This window comes from Miniopterus schreibersii (assembly GCF_964146895.1).
Source record: "Miniopterus schreibersii genome assembly, chromosome: 9".
Lineage (NCBI taxonomy): Eukaryota > Metazoa > Chordata > Mammalia > Chiroptera > Miniopteridae > Miniopterus > Miniopterus schreibersii.
In genome coordinates, this window is record NC_138118.1 from 67,846,709 (window position 1) to 67,860,050 (window position 13,342).

General features: G+C 37.6%; 1 protein-coding gene across 1 annotated transcript in view; it reads right to left on the reverse strand.

Annotated features, from left to right (window-relative positions):
• Positions 1-13,342, reverse strand: part of MEOX2 (mesenchyme homeobox 2) — a 58,358-nt gene that overhangs the window by 9,332 nt on the left and 35,684 nt on the right. Inside the window, exon 2 of the mRNA XM_081147930.1 lies at positions 4,739-4,911. Coding sequence (XP_081004056.1) covers positions 4,739-4,911 — 173 coding nt within the window. The remainder of the gene's footprint in view (positions 1-4,738; positions 4,912-13,342) is intronic.

Sequence of the window (13,342 nt, forward strand, 5' to 3'; positions counted from 1 at the left end):
CAATCCGGGCTGAGGAAGGGCCTCGCTGCACCGCCCTGAGCTCTGCGAAACCATCAGCGGGAGGGAGGATCTCCCATTCTTTCTGTGTTTGGCAGCCGGGGCTCTATAAAAATGTCAGTTTTGTGACTCCTTTTATAGTTTCAGGCAACTGCCTTCTCTCTTCTCCCCGCTGTGAGATATTAAAAATTTGGCGGGAGCTTGATCCAAGGGTATCTGGATGGATGAAAAAGCCAGAATAAGCTTGTCAAACTTAAAAGGACGTTGGGACAGGAGGTCTTTACAATGACTGGCTCTTCAGAATATTCCAAGGGGCTCTGCCAACTGGAGGTTATTAGCTGTTGATTGAGAAGCGTATATGAGAATGTGTCCTAAACCGAAAGCTGTAAATGAGAAGCTGGAAGATCACTGGAGTGCTAACTACTCTGCAGAGCGACATTATATAATTTCAAATAGCTGACGCTCTGCCCTGGCTGGGTGGCTCGGTTGGTTGGAGAGCAGGCCCGTACCAAAGGTTTTGGGTTCGGTTCCCGGTCAGGGAGCTTAAGGGAGGCAATCGATCAATGTTTCTCTCTCTCTCTCTCTCCCCGCTTCCTCTCTCTCTCAAATCAATAAACATCCTTGGGTGAGGGTAAAGATATATATACATTTGAAGCTCAACTTTGTTTTAGTGCCTCCATATTTATTTAACATAAAAAACAATAGTTTTATTTAAAAGCTATGTGCTAACATGGAATTACTTTGCAGGATGAGCCTGTTTCGTTTTCTCCTCTGGCCAGATGGAGTTTTGAGGAATCACAGGCTTCCCTGACCTGCGAAGGGATCACCTTCTGGAAAACACAGACGTAGGAACCTTACTTCCCTGTGAGATTTCATCCTTCGGGTAGGGGTTTGAAAATTTAAGTCAGGAGTGATATTTGACCATTTAACATAACTTTTTTTTTTTCCTAAAGGGAAATCTAATCATTATTGTAAGTCTTTATAATCACATGTATGTGGTACATAATAAAACAGGAGGCAGAGGTATTGACTGGTAATATAAGTAAGGGAAAGGTATCTACAAATAACATTTCCGTGACACAGGGGCATATTGTATAGGAAAATAGGTAAGATTTATAGATAAAAGTACACCTAAAGGCTACTTCCGAACGTAAAGTAAGTTTTCATTTAGGAGAAAGTTATTTCTATAACACAATGGAGTTAGATATAATCTTTGGAATATACATGCAAATTACTTTACTAAATCTCAAGTTATTTTAATGTATGGAAAAGACAAGGCTTGAAGAATGGAAGTAAAAAATGTGCGTATCTATAATTAGAATATTTTACATGTGGAAATCCTATAAAAAGGGTGTTGCTTAAGAATTTATAGGGGAAAGATATAGATGATATAGGTAAGTTTGTATGGATTACTGCAAAATCAAAGTAATAAGATAGATATATTATATTTAAAAGAAGGTGAATGAAAAAGGTTCAGTTTATAACTCTATGTTTATAACTTTAAAAGCCCAACCTTAAGGAAGAAAAAACACTGAAAATATCTCCTGGGAATGAGAGCCCTGGCATCTGGGAGGAATATGCTTTCAGACCCTTAAAGGGGTCTAAAATTTAGCAAAACTGATGACTGACAGCATGCAATATTTTTCTGATAAATTACCATAGTAAAATTCAGCCCAGAAAACATAAATAAAGTCTTTAGGTTCTACATGTGCAAAAAAGTGTAGAATTTTTGCCTTTTTTATGAGTTCTAGCAGAGACTTGTCTAACTTATTTTAATAAAATTTTATTTCTAAAATATAGCCCAACAAATATTTGTGTTATAAAAGAATTAATTCACTATGCCTTGCATAACAAAGCAGTTTCCCCTCTGATGACCGCTGTGTTTCATAGTTTATGCTAAAAATTCTTTCACATCCATTATGACCTATAAACCTGAGTAGAAGAAAGAGAAAGTAGTTTTAATTTCCATTTTGTGTTTTGGGGAGACTGCTTCTTGCCTAAGAATATGCAATTCCAATTGGTAAATCTAGGATTATCGTTCAGATTTTTCTCATAATAATTCAATTTTCTGTGTAACAAATAGCAGCCCTTTAAAGACTTAGTTTGGGTATTTAGATTCCACATGCATACATCTCCTTTTTTATATTAACTTGCAATGCTCCAAATAGAAATTTATAGGATTGAAAAAATATCTTCTGCATAATACCAAATTTTCAATTATTTGAAAACCTCATTATCTCTCATTTTGTTGTTGTTGTTATTCCTCCCCCCCCCCACCACGAGGCCATAGTCAGATTGTCTAGTAACGGCCTCCAACAAAAGTTCCTTGCACTCCCTTAGGGGGCCCCTCCTGCACTGACGCTGAGCTTGGCCATATGACTTCCTTTAGACAATGTGATATTAGTAAGTATGATGCGGGAGAGGCTTTAAAATGCCCTCGTGCACTGGAGTTTTTCCTTTAAATACTCCTGGGAACACTTCTACCACCATATGAAGAATCCCAGAAAGCCTATTAGAAGATGAAACTACACACACAACCGAGACACACCGTCCCAGCTGAGGCTGCCTCGAAGGACCCGCCAGCTGAGTTCACCTCCGTGAGAGATGCAGGCACGGCCAGAGGAGAACTGCCCAACTGAGCCCAGCCCAAATTCCTGACTCACAAAATTGAGAGCAAATGAAATGTCGATTGTTGTTTGAAGCCATTAAGATTAAGTGGTTTGTTACAGAGTAAAGTTTAATTGATAAAACACTGAAAAGGGACCTTTTTAAAAAAACAAGGATTAAAAAGTGTGTGTAGGTATATATATACATATATAGGTGTGTATATATTAAATATACATTTTTACATATATATAATGCTTTCCCCAAAGTGACAAATCAGATAAGAAGAAATATCCAACCTCCAAAATTCCAAAACCAAATTTACAAAATTGCTTCTAAAAGGAAATTATTCTTAGCCAAGAGCAAAACCTCTGCTCTCTGATCCATAATGCCAAGTAATCATAGGCCATCTCCAGAAAATCAGCACAGAATCTTGACTTTCCTCTTCAGTAAGAGCACAGTACTGCATCGCATCATTTTTGTAGATTGGAAGCAAACCCTAGCATCTTATTTCTTTTATGTATCCTATAAAACATGGTTGCATTTCCTAGAATTCACTGTCTCTATAAAAGAACATTCATATGTAATTCCCCCTTCCCTTCGTTTTCTTCCTGCTCCCATTAACAACAATAAAAAAAATTTAAAAAATTTTAAAAAATCACAGCTGTCTGATGATGTAGATTTTGGATCCTGCTTTCCAGCACACCAAATGTTTTACCCTTATGGAGGGAATTTTGTATAAAAAGTTCAAGGGAAGGAAAATGTTGTGCTCCATAATTTAGCTACTAGTCATAATATTTAATAAAAATAAACTGCCAATAAATAAAACCACATAAAAGTCTTCCTCCATATATTTCCACTCCGCAGAACTATCCTACCAAAAGCTACAATATAGAAATTAACAGAAGGAAAACAGATGACTTAAGAAATTGGACAAAATAGCTTGGACTTCTAAGATAGTATTCATTTGTACACACCCTGTTGATATTTCTTTGGTTCCAATGGGATCCCTGGAGGAGGTGCATACAGTGAAAAAGGAAATGAGACTCTAGTCCTGAGAGTGCCAATCATAACTGCACTGTCCATAAAGATGTTTGCATTTGCATTTCAGGAATGTCTTTCCAAAGATTAGCAACTGTTAACCATCTAACTAGGGCTAGATTCTCCTAGGACAAATCAGAACCCATACCAGAAAGTACTGGGAGTGCTACTGGAGAGAATCACTTGCCATTCAAATAAAATCCAAGACAAAACTTAAAAAGTAATTAATTTAAAAATATTATTTAAGTCCTATTAACTGGAGTCCACAGATTATTAATAATTTCAAAATGTTCTCTAAATGACTATCACCACAATTCTGAATTTCTGAAACCAATACAGTATCCAAAATACCTGGGGGTAATGGGGCAGAAATATTTACCAATGATCTATGTGCCCTGACTCCCATCATTTCCCAGCCCCCTTGAACTAAAGTGGCACAATTGACTATTTCCGGACCTTAGAGTGTAAATGGAAGTGACACGGGTCATTTCCAGGTGAAAACATTTAAAGGTCAATGCATGAACCTCCAACTCTTTCTTACCTCCTGTGGTTACCAAGGACACCACATAATGAGATGCCAGAGAGTGAGACTGGGTCTGGTGAGTGATTATTTGGAATGCTGGACTTGTAAAGTGGTAAGCAAAAAAGAGACTTTATTTGTTATGTCATTGAGGTTTGGGGGTCTATGTGTTACTGCGACATAATAAACCCTATCTTGAGCAATAGAGGACACTCGTATGGGGTTGCCTGCTTTCTGTTATACCATATAAGGAGATTTTGAAATATAAGCAAACAAAATTTCCCACCATATGGGAAATTTACATCATTACATAAAATAAATACTATTTTAAAAACAGAGAGGGCACAATCCCAATAAAGAATGACTCCTTAAACTGAATCAATGGTGTTTTCTTTAAAACACTGCTAACTTATCCTTAATTTTGTGATTTTCCTGGGCAAGAACTTCATCACGAAATAGAAGACTTGTCTTCCAAATGGTATTTAAGAACCATAGATCTTACTGCAAAAATCCCTGGAGAAGATTGTTGACCTAAAGCAATTAAAAATATCATATCATGACAATGTCTGACTTTACCTGTCTTTCAGTGAGATCCAGATTCACAGCTATCTCATATCGCCTCAGTCTGGTCAGATAATTATGATGGGCAAATTCTGCTTCAAGTTCTCTGATTTGCTCTTTGGTAAAAGCTGTCCTTTCCTTCCTGGGTTTGCTATTGACTTCTGACTTGTAATTGCCTTCCTGGGAGTCTGGGGGAGAAAAAGCACAGGAGAGAATTAAATTTAGCTCATTCATTCAAACACATTCAGTTATGTCATTCAAACCAGAAACATTTATTGAGTAATTGCTTTTTCATGTACTGTGTCAGACACGGGGAAAATAGAGACCCAAAACAATAAGAATGATCTCACCTAATCAGGGTGAATTTACATATTTCTTATTTTTTCAATATACCTTCAAATGACTCACAGCCTAATTGGGAAATACCATTTTTTTTCTTTTGAAATCTGAACAAAAAATTTGACTGCTCTTAATATATTATTATAAGACAAACCAAAACTAATTTAGGAAACAATTTTAGATATAATATTTTGTCTAATAATTTGTTTAACATATATACTTGAGTTCTAAGTATGGTTAAACAGAGTAATCCTAAAAAATAGTAATGACTCAATATACAAATATTGGAGCAATTCAGACATTTAGCAACTGAATCATAAAAGTCAGTTCAAGATCAGACTAAGCATATGTAAGAGTGTTATTAGCTTTTTAATTTCAATTTAAGTTCAGTCTCCTTGAGGGCAATAGTAATGCTCTTATTTTGTATAATACTTAATCCAACATGGAATTTATAATTAAATTGTGTTCATATAATTCAAAATGTGAGCAGAGCTTAAATTTTTTTCATTATACATGTGATAAACATAAGATGCACACCACCTAACATCAGCTATCCAAATGCCAAATCGTAAAATGCAAGTAGAAATAATAATTTAGAGCACATCATTCCATCTTTATTCCTAAGGGTTCAAGACATAATTTACATATAGTAGTTCATTTATCCACATAATATCCCTGAGATAAAAGTTAAAGACATTCTTAATACACTGAAGAACAGAATGAGTGTCTAAAATGGAAACAAATGCCACACAAACCAATAGGTAATCATACCGGCTCTAGTAATTCATGTTAAATTTATCCTCAGTGAAATATCAACATAATCAACATAAAGGCATGTTTGTGCTTTCTTGAAAATTATTCCAGTTTCCTAGTTATTTTTCAGCACGTACGTAAAAATAGTGATGTCTTTATCAGGTGGGAGCACAACAAACTCTTCTGGGAGCCCAAATGAGATAAGTGACATAGGAAAAATGATAGTTAATCAAAGGTAACAGAGAGTGACATTTAGAATTTTTTTAAATTGACAAATGTAATAAATGCTGAAGCTTTATGAAGGATCTTGTCAGGCAACATTTCTTTCTTCATCCAATGATGCTTAAAAAGGTTTTTTTTGTGTGTGTGTGTGTTTTGCTTTCTGGGAGAAGTCGAAGTGAAGCCAAGAGAGCCCCGCATAATGAATATCCACTAGACAAGGCCCTCTAATGTAAATAATTTTGTTTTGACTCTTACCAGAGCCTACGCTGGCCAGATGTGCAGTTTTCTAGGTCTAGTAGCAGCAGCAGCAATAGGTTCGCATCAAAACTTTGGCACGCTGGCCACTCCTTTCCCTCTGAGGGCTCACAGGGTACGTTTCCCTGGCTGGCCGGTGCCCTGGCACCGTGAGAAATGCTTCAGGAGTCACTGACCACGTTCCTGGGCTCGTCGCTGGCTCCCCAGCTCAGCTGAGCAGGCGAGGCCTCAGGGAGACGAGAAGTGGTTGTGGGGTGTCGCGCACAGGCCGCCGGCACTTCACAGTGAGGCCCTGGGACCAGGTGAGCTACGTAATAAATGATGTGTGAGGCCTCACGTAGGCCGTGTTTACTTACCGCCTCCCCAGCGCCAACTTACCAGGCCCTGAGCGAAACCTACAGTCCAACACCATTTCTTTCAGCTGCAGATCTGCCAGCCTCCACGTCTTCTGGAGCATTGAGCTATTCTGGTATTGTGTGAGCAAAACTTCCCAATGATTAATTTTTTTTTTTTTTTTTTAATTTAACTTTTCCACTGGCTATTCTGGCAGGCTGCAAACTCAGTCACAGCCCAGAATACTCAGATAAGTCCCTCTCACAAGGATCCATGTTCTCACGTGAATCAAAGAGTGTTTTTTGCCAATTTGGAGTCGCGCTCAGTCTGAAATCTGCGGCTGATTACTCTTTATGTGGGGACAATGCTCTGTTCCCTTCAGTAAAGCAACTCTGGAAACCGACAGCGGAGCCAGAGCATTTTTTCTCAGGAGCAAGCCAGTTCGAATGATTCATGGTTAACACATTCCCTTATATAAGCATGAATGAACAAATTCACATTGCGAAAAGCCTATTAACTTGTATTTATTTTTGAAGCCGATTCCCTTGAACTTTTGTGGCATTCAAAAGTCCTTAAAAAATACCACAAACACACACACACAAACACATACACAAACAAATACAACAACACACAAAACTTGGGCCAATGCTTGGAAGCAACCAGTCACATGTAGTGGATTTATACACATGCCCACTGCAACTCGAAATATAAAATGGGAGGTTTATACATCCAGTGACTGAATTTAAACAAAAGTCTGGCTATAATTCAACATTTAAATCCAAAAGCAACTTACTGAATGCCTGAAATCCAAACCAAAGTAGCTCATGAAGTGAAACCCACCGGCTAAAATGATGTAAACAGTGCACACTTACAGTTATGATAGTGACAAATGGAATAATTATATAGTAATTAACATGACAAAGAGTGGGCTGTGCTTCTCAACTTCATTACTTAAGAGAGAGAGAAGGTCAAGGTAGCTGAGGGTGCACCAATGTTAACTCTGGGGACACTTAGATCTTTGCAATTGTGATTCTGCTGTGGTTTTCACCCATGATACTCCCATTTTTCCTTTCCTATTAAAAACACTTTCCTTGGAATTTCATCTCTATACTTATATTTCCTATCATCTAAAAATTTAAAAATGATTTGACTTTTCCCCCCTACATTTTTCAAAACCCATCATTTGCTCACCCTGAGGCCTCTACTGCTATCACCCAACTAGCTTTTCTAGGGTGGAAAATGGGTGGAAACCTCAGAAGAGGCTTTTGGCAAACTGCTCCTCAGCTTCCATCTGCTCCCCAGCTGTTTCAACTGAGGCAAAACTTCCTCCGTTTTCTTCAACCTCCCGGATCCTAGGCCAAATGGTAGGTGCCGTTGGGGGGGGGGGGGGGGAGATCTGGAAACTGCCTTCCTTTCTTCCCTGCAACCAGGAGCAAAATGCCGTCATCTCTACAGTGTATTCCAGTGTAAAATATTACAATTGTAGTTTCTCGTCTCCGATCCCTTAATGCACACGTGGGCGCGCTCCCGGCTTGGAGGAAATGTTGACTTATGCGTTCAGGTAGAGTTGGCAGCCCCAGCTCCCTAACCTTTTGCTCCCTGGGACTCTGCTAATGGAAGAAGTCTGCAACACTTCCGTGGGGGATTACAATTGCCCCCCAAGGATCAGTTCTGTCTAGCATTCAGAACCTCTCCACATGTGACTTTTTATTTCCCCTAGTGCAAAAGGACGCCAAAAGATAATAATGTTTTATTGAAGACAACTAATGCGAGGGCTTGGTCTGTTCACTAGTGGCACAGAATGCTTTTTTAGCAAAAGAGAAATATTAAAGTATGATTGAGTATGTTTTTGGCTGCCCTGGGTAAACTTATTAACTTGTTTAAATGAAGGACATAATTTACCTATGTCTGTAAAATATCAAAATGCAAAGGAATGTCTCTATAGCTTAGACTAAAATGAATACTTTTTCATATTCCCGAAGAGAGGTTGAATACTAAGCCACAGTCTCGTTTAGTCTTTTACAACTTCTAGTATCAACGTTTTGTAAGCTATTCAAAATGATAGTCTGTTCTTATTAACAAAGTTGAACAAACAGTAGGTATAGGAAGCTAATGATTATTTTTACATAGGTGTATGGATTGTGGATGGAGGAAGGGAGATTTATAGAATAATGTTACTGATGGTAGTAATTTTCACATTTAAAAGGGAAATTGCCTTCCTTTGGGGAAATTTATACAATTTGCTACCCCAGGCTCTTAATGAGTGGGCATTTCAGCCTCTCCAGATTTTTTTTTTTCCAGAGTAAACAACTTTCCCAAGGGGTTCTTAAATCCTCAGACTGATCCACTCTCCAGATCTGAGAACCACAGCCACAGTGAGCTACAATTACTAATGAAAGCATTTAGTATACAGTGAGATGTGTAAGGAGAAAATAGGATTGAGACCTACTATTGCTAAATCTAGAATAGAAATTAGCACTAAAAACATCCACTATTTCTTGACCCTCTGATATGAAGAAAACAACTATAATAGTTTTTCTAATAAAGCAAATACAAATTTCAGCCAAAAATATGGAATTTCCATTTTTTTTACCAATAAGAATAGCAATGATCATAGTTGTATTAAACATGCAAAAATCACTCTACAGGCTGGGCCAGTGGCTGTCAGTTGGTGGGTGTACTCTTTCCACACCCAGCCTCTGTTTACTGCCTCCTTGGTTACTCATGGGATGTCCAATATGCCTTCAGGGATGAAACGACTCAGATAAATCCCAATTTAGCGGGAAAAAAAAGATATTCATTTTTGTTGTATTTGTGTAGCCAACTGCATGTTTTGATCAAATAATTTATAGAGGATATCCTATTTATTTCTGTTACACAATTATGCTATACAAAGTAATGATATCATGGGAAAGAGTATGAAAGCTTGAGATACTTTATAAAATCTATGTTTTTAGGTTTCAACAGCAAGACAGAGAGACAGAGAGGAGAGAACTGATAATAGCAGAGGACTGGTCTTAAATTGATACCAGTTTAATACAATAATTTAGTGTTTATATGGATATGAATAATTTTAAAACATATACCTCAGAATTTACATAAAATTAAAATATTTCCGTCTTTAAAGTCTTCCACTCCTTCTATGTAGACATTTGCTCAGAGTAGGTACCGATCTTACCCTGGCATTGCGTTGCTTTCCTGGGATAAACTCAGAAGTATAAAACAAAGCTTTTCTCTTTCTTCTGTAATTCTGAGATAACTGCAGTCATAAAATTTTAGCCAATTTAAAACAGGTATCTAGTCAATAACTAATTTTAATCCCCTACTTTTTTGTGTCCATCAATAGAAGAATCCTATTTTACCTTATAACCTCATCTCAGTGGAGTTCCTTTGCTTTTAAATAATGAGACTTTAAATGTTAATTTTGTTTTAATTTCATTACCTTGCCTTTTTTTATTATTTGTTTACTACGTAGTTCTTTTGAATCATAACAAGATGCCAACCTAGTGATTCTCCCTTTGTGACACAGTCACAAAGTGAAATATACAAAAAAACAAATTTTGGTGAAATTAATATCATGACTAATTTGTACAACTCCAAATATATTTAATAAAAACACTATTCTTGCTAAAAATTTAGAGGCCAAAGACACGCAGAATGAGAACACAATGCCACTTTACTTGAGTCAAATTTCGCATAAATTTTGTTCTCACTTCTAAGTTCAAAGTATTTACCACACAAACAAAAAGAACAGTACGTCCTCTGCATAAATGTAAACTTCTTCAGTCTCGTTACACACGCTCAGCTTAGAAACTGCTTACAGATGCCCGGAGCTGACTCTATGCCTCTTCTTCTATCCCAGAGAGAAAACAAACTACAGAAATACCATGGCCATCCCTCGAACAGAACAAAGCCCATGCAAATGCTCGGACTGTGCCTGAAAGCAAGGCCTGCGAGGATCACCGTCTGCCCCAGTGGGACTAGGGGCCCCTAGAGAAGGGTCTTTGACGGGCAGCATTGCTGTCCTTCCTTCCTGGGCATATTGGCCTAGAGTGCAACCATCCTCAGGGCCTCATCAGCTGATCGCTGTTCCTTTCTTACAGGGCTTACCACATTCTGCCACAATACAGACCCTTTATTTCCTCTACTAGAATAGAAGTTCTCATTCATTCAGTAACTGGAGGTGAATAGAGATAATACCGGAGTTCACATTTACATTTTAATAGAGGCAATAAACAAGGGCATAGAAAGATGCCGACCTCCACATACACCCTCCATTCATCTATTCCCTTCTTATGTCAGCAAACGGTTTGAAGTTATATGGTGTTAGTGTATCCTTGAGAAGATGAGGCGGAAAAGAAACTTTTTTAAGGCATTAGGGACAATATGTAACTTGGCAGTGGCCAGAGGAATGGTGACATTTCTAATTCACAGCTGTCAACAGGGCAAAAGGGACTGAGATCTCTTGCGACATCAGACAACAGCACACAGCTTTTACAGCGAGGTGCTAGAAAATTCATTACCAGTCCTGTCCACAGCTTGGTAAATCCCTTGGACATGGGACAGGAGAGCTGCATTTATGCCACGGTTCTGAGCCGTTTTTGGCAAGTCACCGCAGCGACTTTAGTATATTTTTATAGCAGGAGCTCATAAATTACTGAGTTTGTCATTTATTTTCATCTCTGCTTTGCTTCTCTGGATTCTAGGCTCCAGGTAATTGAATATTAAGAAATTTGCCTTACTTTTTCATAACTAAAATGCTAAGCACCTAATTCTGAATTAATGCCAGGTCCTTGGTTTTCATTCTCTGGTCTTGGATTATGACTGCAGTGATAACCCTATGAAGCCTTGTTCTAAGAATTTAAACAACCTTAAGCTTAAAAAAAGAGAAAGCAGAAGACAATATTGCTTTACATTAACTTTTCAAAGCACTTTTACACGTCTTTCATGTAAGTAATGGCAGGTAGAAACAGGTAATATTCATTTATATATGTAACCATAACTCTAAACTTACAAATTGAGAAGTACCAAATCAGGGTCACATAAGAAAATTTGAAACCCAAGAGATTCAATGTTATACCAAATGAAAGAACAGACTGCACATGGGTCATAATTCCCACTCTCAGCAATACTGACATTTTGGACTGGATAATTCTTGTTGCATTTATGTTCAGTGAAATGTCAACATGTTAGAAATAAATGGGTGGTGATGGCTCTCTTGGACACTGTAGGATGTCCAGTGTTTCTCACTTCTACTCTCTAGATGCCTACAGCCACCCTCCACCCCATTTGACTATTGCTAGATACTATACAAGACTCCCAGTTCAATTAAAAATCCAGATAAACAATGGATAATATTTTAGTATAAGTTTATCCCAAATATTGCATGGTGCATAATTATATTAAAATATTGAATTTGATCAGAAATTTAAATTTAACTAGCATCTATATTGGTTAATCTGGTAACCCATTCCCACCCAGCTATAATACTCAAAAATATCTCCAGACATTAGCAATATCTCTTAAGGGGCAAAATTACTCTCAGTTGACAACCACTGAATACAGATGATATTTGACACAAGGCCTCAATAACTCCAAGTTCCACATTTCTCTGTAGGAATGACCAACTTGATTTAGAAGTTCCTGTGAATTTCTCATGTGCAAAAAAACCATGATTATACTACAGACAAGGCTTATCTCCTCTAAGCCAAGGACGAAACTGTCTATAGAGTCAAAAGTGCTCAAGAAGGGTGTCTCAGTGCTAATTGTTTCTATAATACATCAAGGGACATGAGAGCTATAATGAATTGTTTTATTAAATAATTATTTTATAGGTATGGGTTTTAGGACTTGAGCAGGTTCTTATAGACCATTTATGTCCACCTGCTCTATTTATAGATGAGAAAAATGAGACTGAGGGTGACTACAGTGCTCATCACAGGTCATGTACAGTCACACACTGTTTCTAGGCCTCAGGTGTCATTCAGTGATAGAAATAGACACACACACACTTTCTGAACTCCCCAAATATCCTGACCCATTGCATGGCCTTTTCACAAAAACAAGGATTTGAGAAACATCCCCATGTAATTGTGATACTAAATATTGCTACAAAAGCTAAACTGGACAAACAGAATCTTCATTAGTCGAGGTGCCAAATGCACAGATATTAAGAGCATAATTTCTGCCACTTACCTATTTATTCGACCATTAACCTACCATTTCCTCGTCTTTAACCCAGAGTGAAAGTAAAGGGCATTAAAATGAGTAAGTCATTTAGTACACTACCTACGTACTGTGAGCAGTCAATAATCGATTGTAAGTTCTGGCCATTATTTGGGGAGGATGGTGGTCTAAGGACCTCGGGAATTGAAAATGATAGACATTATAAACAAAAAATCATAGACACAGATAATAGTATGGTGGCTCCCAGAGGGAGGGGGAGTGGGGGAGCAGTGAAAGGTGAAAGGGGTCAAATATATGGTGATGGAAGATCTGATTTTGAGTAGTGGGCACACCATGTAAAGACAGATGATGTATTGCAGAATTGTACACCTCAAACATGTAAAATTTTATTAACCAGTGTCACCCCAATAATTTAATGAAAAAGGATCTTTCTAAACTATAAATAAATATGTACAACTGGGGGCATAAAGTGTTTCAGATTTTTTATGTGAAGGTTTTAAAAGGTTTGATTATTTCTTATAATATGTTTTA